At 38.8% G+C, this 3,385-nt stretch overlaps 1 protein-coding gene across 1 annotated transcript in view; it reads right to left on the reverse strand.

Annotated features, from left to right (window-relative positions):
* Positions 1 to 802: 802 nt before the first annotated feature.
* LOC106340250 overlaps positions 803 to 3,385 on the reverse strand; it is an 8,925-nt gene continuing 6,342 nt past the window's right edge. Inside the window, exon 2 of the mRNA XM_013779134.1 lies at positions 803 to 1,121. Coding sequence (XP_013634588.1) covers positions 803 to 1,121 — 319 coding nt within the window. The remainder of the gene's footprint in view (positions 1,122 to 3,385) is intronic.

Here is a 3,385-nt window from a genome sequence, read left to right on the forward strand (position 1 = left end):
ATCCAAAATTTTTATCTAAATCATCCTAATTATTTGATATTTTACCTTAAATAACCGATATTTTACATTAAATAACCAATATTTTATCCAAATTATCCAAACTGAAATCAACACAAGCAATGGGAGAGGCAATGAAAGGTGTGACTAAAGCAATGGGGCAAATGAACAGGCAGATGAACCTGCCTTCTCTGCAGAAAATCATGCAAGAGTTTGAGAGGCAGAACGAGAAGATGGAGATGGTCTCTGAGGTGATGGGAGATGCTATTGATGATGCTTTGGAAGGAGATGAGGAAGAGGAAGAGACTACGAAATGCCCAGGCCTAGTGTTAGCTCTGTTCTTTTGGTTAACGCTGCCGCAGCGGCCAGCGGCTGAAAAATACGAAGGAAATTAAATAATTAACGGCATCGTCTTCTTAGTTTCGATCGCTGGCTTTTCAGAAACGCCTGCGTACTTCCACTTTTCTGACGCTGGATTTAATGGCGTCAGAAATTTCATACAATTTTCAGATGCAGTATTCTTTTTTTTTTGGGCAAACCACTTGATTGATATAAAATAAAGTTACACTCCAACAGGAGGGGTTACAGATAAACGAAAGGCGTTCTTTGCCAAAGAGTCTGCAACAACATTATCTGACCGGGAAACAAAGGAAAAAGAGATAGAGTCAAACCGACCACACAACACTCTAATATCAAACAGCACACTGTGAAGAAGAACTGTCGAGGAGGAGGAGTTGAGAAGGTTGACAAGAGACTTCGAATCAGAGAACACGTTCAACTGAAGGAAATCATGAGTGACTGCATCCTAAAGAGCAGCCTTTACCACTAGAGCTTCCGCCACTATGGGCATAGCTACATGAAGACGGTTGGAGGAGTAGTGTCTTATCACGTCACCAGCAGGGTCGACAAATGCCCATCCTTGTCCGCTATGTCCAGATATCGGGTCCCATGCTCCGTCAGTGAAGCAGGAGATACCCTTCAATTCCGGAGTAGGGAGTGCAGAGCGAGTACATCGGGGGGACGGGTGTTTAACCGCTTGAGAAACTTCTTCCCAAGCACGGGCATCATAGAGAACTTTACGGATCAGTTCAGCTTCGGACCAAGACTTATTCTCAAAGATCAGCCTGTTTCGGTTTTTCCATAGGTACCAATAAAGCCAAGGGTAAATAGGAGAGGATACCAGACCAGTAGGAGCAGGTCCGGCCCTGGGCTAAAGCCCATAAAACAAGGGTTTTAGGCGCCAAATATTATACATATTTTGGGGGCGCCAAAGTTTGCTTAAAAGTTGTCCTTAGGCTAGTGGTTGTTAACTTGTCCTCATGAATAACAAGTCAGGAGTTCGAAACTGACTTCTTATTCCATTTTATTTATAATAATACTTTTGTCCTTTTTGATGATAATACAACAAAATTTGATTTATTCATTAATACATATAGGAACGGTTAGTACTTAATCTAACAACTGCACATGTTATATTAAGTAGTGTGAGAATAAATAAATAATTTAATTAAACAAAACATAATTATTTATTTTTCTGTTTTAATAACAACTAACAAAAATTTATTTTCTTTACGTCTTTTTGTGTATTTCTTCCGATATTTGTTATTAGCTACAGAAACTATAACAATTAAAAACTCAAATGATCAATTCTTCATATTCCAAGTTTGTTTTTAATTGATATTCATATGAATAGCTGCATATGTCATATAAACTTTTTTCTTTTTTTCTTTGTAGGTTTCTGTAGCTTTTTAAAAATGACATTCTAACAAACATAAATTATTATAATATTTCTACATTCGAGGCTGATAAATGATTTTTCAAAAAATAGGCATATTTTTTAAGTACGCTTTAGGCGCCTGATAAGTCCGGACCGGCACTGAGTAGGAGGAAGATTGATCATTCTGGTGTTACTAATCAGGAGCTCTCTCATTGTCGAAACAGAGCCTGCATTAGGCTTGCACAGGTGATGTCTCGAGTTTTAACCCGATTATCTAACTGCAAGTGCACAGTAAAGTACGCAGTAGTAATGCGGGATCGAATCCACAGGGACCGATGATCACACGTAGAGTTGCAGACAAGTTAATAGCTACAGCGAATCAAGATATATTTTTGATGGTTCTTATTTAATTTTCTTAGGTGTCACAAAACATAAACAAGCATGTAAAAAGATGATTTAAACGATTTGAAAACTATTTTAAAACAAACGTTGGGCATTGGGAATTCTCAGGGATTTCTTTTTAATCAAGATACAATTAATGGAAGACACAGGGATATATTAAGAACCGTCTAGAACTCAAACACGATATTAGAATTAACCTACTTCCGTAGCGCTAATTCTCTATGTTATAGAAATCTCCACACTAACTTCCGCTGAGTTTCAATTTCTAAACAAGCATTAAGAACAGGTTCAATATGTTCACAAAGCGCAATAACATCAACTTCCGAGGGTTAAGGACACTTTGCTCATCTAAAGTATTTTCGGAAGTTCAAACAATCACTTTCGGTGCATCAAACAATCTGAAATCATGAACTAAGTGATCAATTCAGTTCAAGCAGTAAGAAATCCATTAGAAGAAGAACCAAAACGTAATCCCTTAGTCTACACACGTTTTATGGATCAAAACATCAAGAAATCCCCTATGAGAACCCCTAAACCCAACTAGATGACTACTCACACATAACTAAGCAAGAACAAAACGATTTTGATGAAGAAAACATGATAAGATTGTATTAAAACAGAGTAAAGGTTCAGAAGATCTTCTCCAAATGGTTTTGAGATGAACTCCTTTACAAATCTTCACAAATCACACCAAAACAAGTACAAAACACTCAAATCTTCTCTCTAGAACTTGTAAATCTCCTCCTTGGTCGCCCCTGGTCTTTTCTGAGTCTCAAAGGTCCAGTTCTTTTGTGAATTCTTGAGGGGAGTGGGTAAAAAGGAGTGAAAAGCTCGTTTGTGCGTGTGGAGCCCGTAGCGCCTGAGATCGGTCGATCCACATGGCTCGGATCGGTCGATCTGTGGATGAAACCGGGGATCGGTCGATCCAGGTAGCCCGGATCGGTCGATCTCGTGCTCTGTGCGATCAATACTTCATTCGGTCCATTGTTCGGTCCATCTTGCTTCTGAATAAATCCCGAATGCGTTCTTTTCTTTCAAGCTATCTAGTAACCTGCATATTACACATACCAAGACCTCGCAAACGTTCCCATATTTCAGACCTGCAAGTCTCAGTTTCAAGTAATCAACTCTTTACATTCATTAAAAAGGGCGTGACCTTTCCACCAAAGATATCTCCATCAGGTATAACGGGCTCGGTGTTTGGGAGGCTGTTTTAGTGTTTAATTAGGTGAGGCTCAAGTGTTTGTGGGTATCAGCGATAACAAAAAA

This window comes from Brassica oleracea, chromosome C1, assembly GCF_000695525.1.
Source record: "Brassica oleracea var. oleracea cultivar TO1000 chromosome C1, BOL, whole genome shotgun sequence".
In the NCBI taxonomy this organism is placed as follows: Eukaryota; Viridiplantae; Streptophyta; class Magnoliopsida; order Brassicales; family Brassicaceae; genus Brassica; species Brassica oleracea.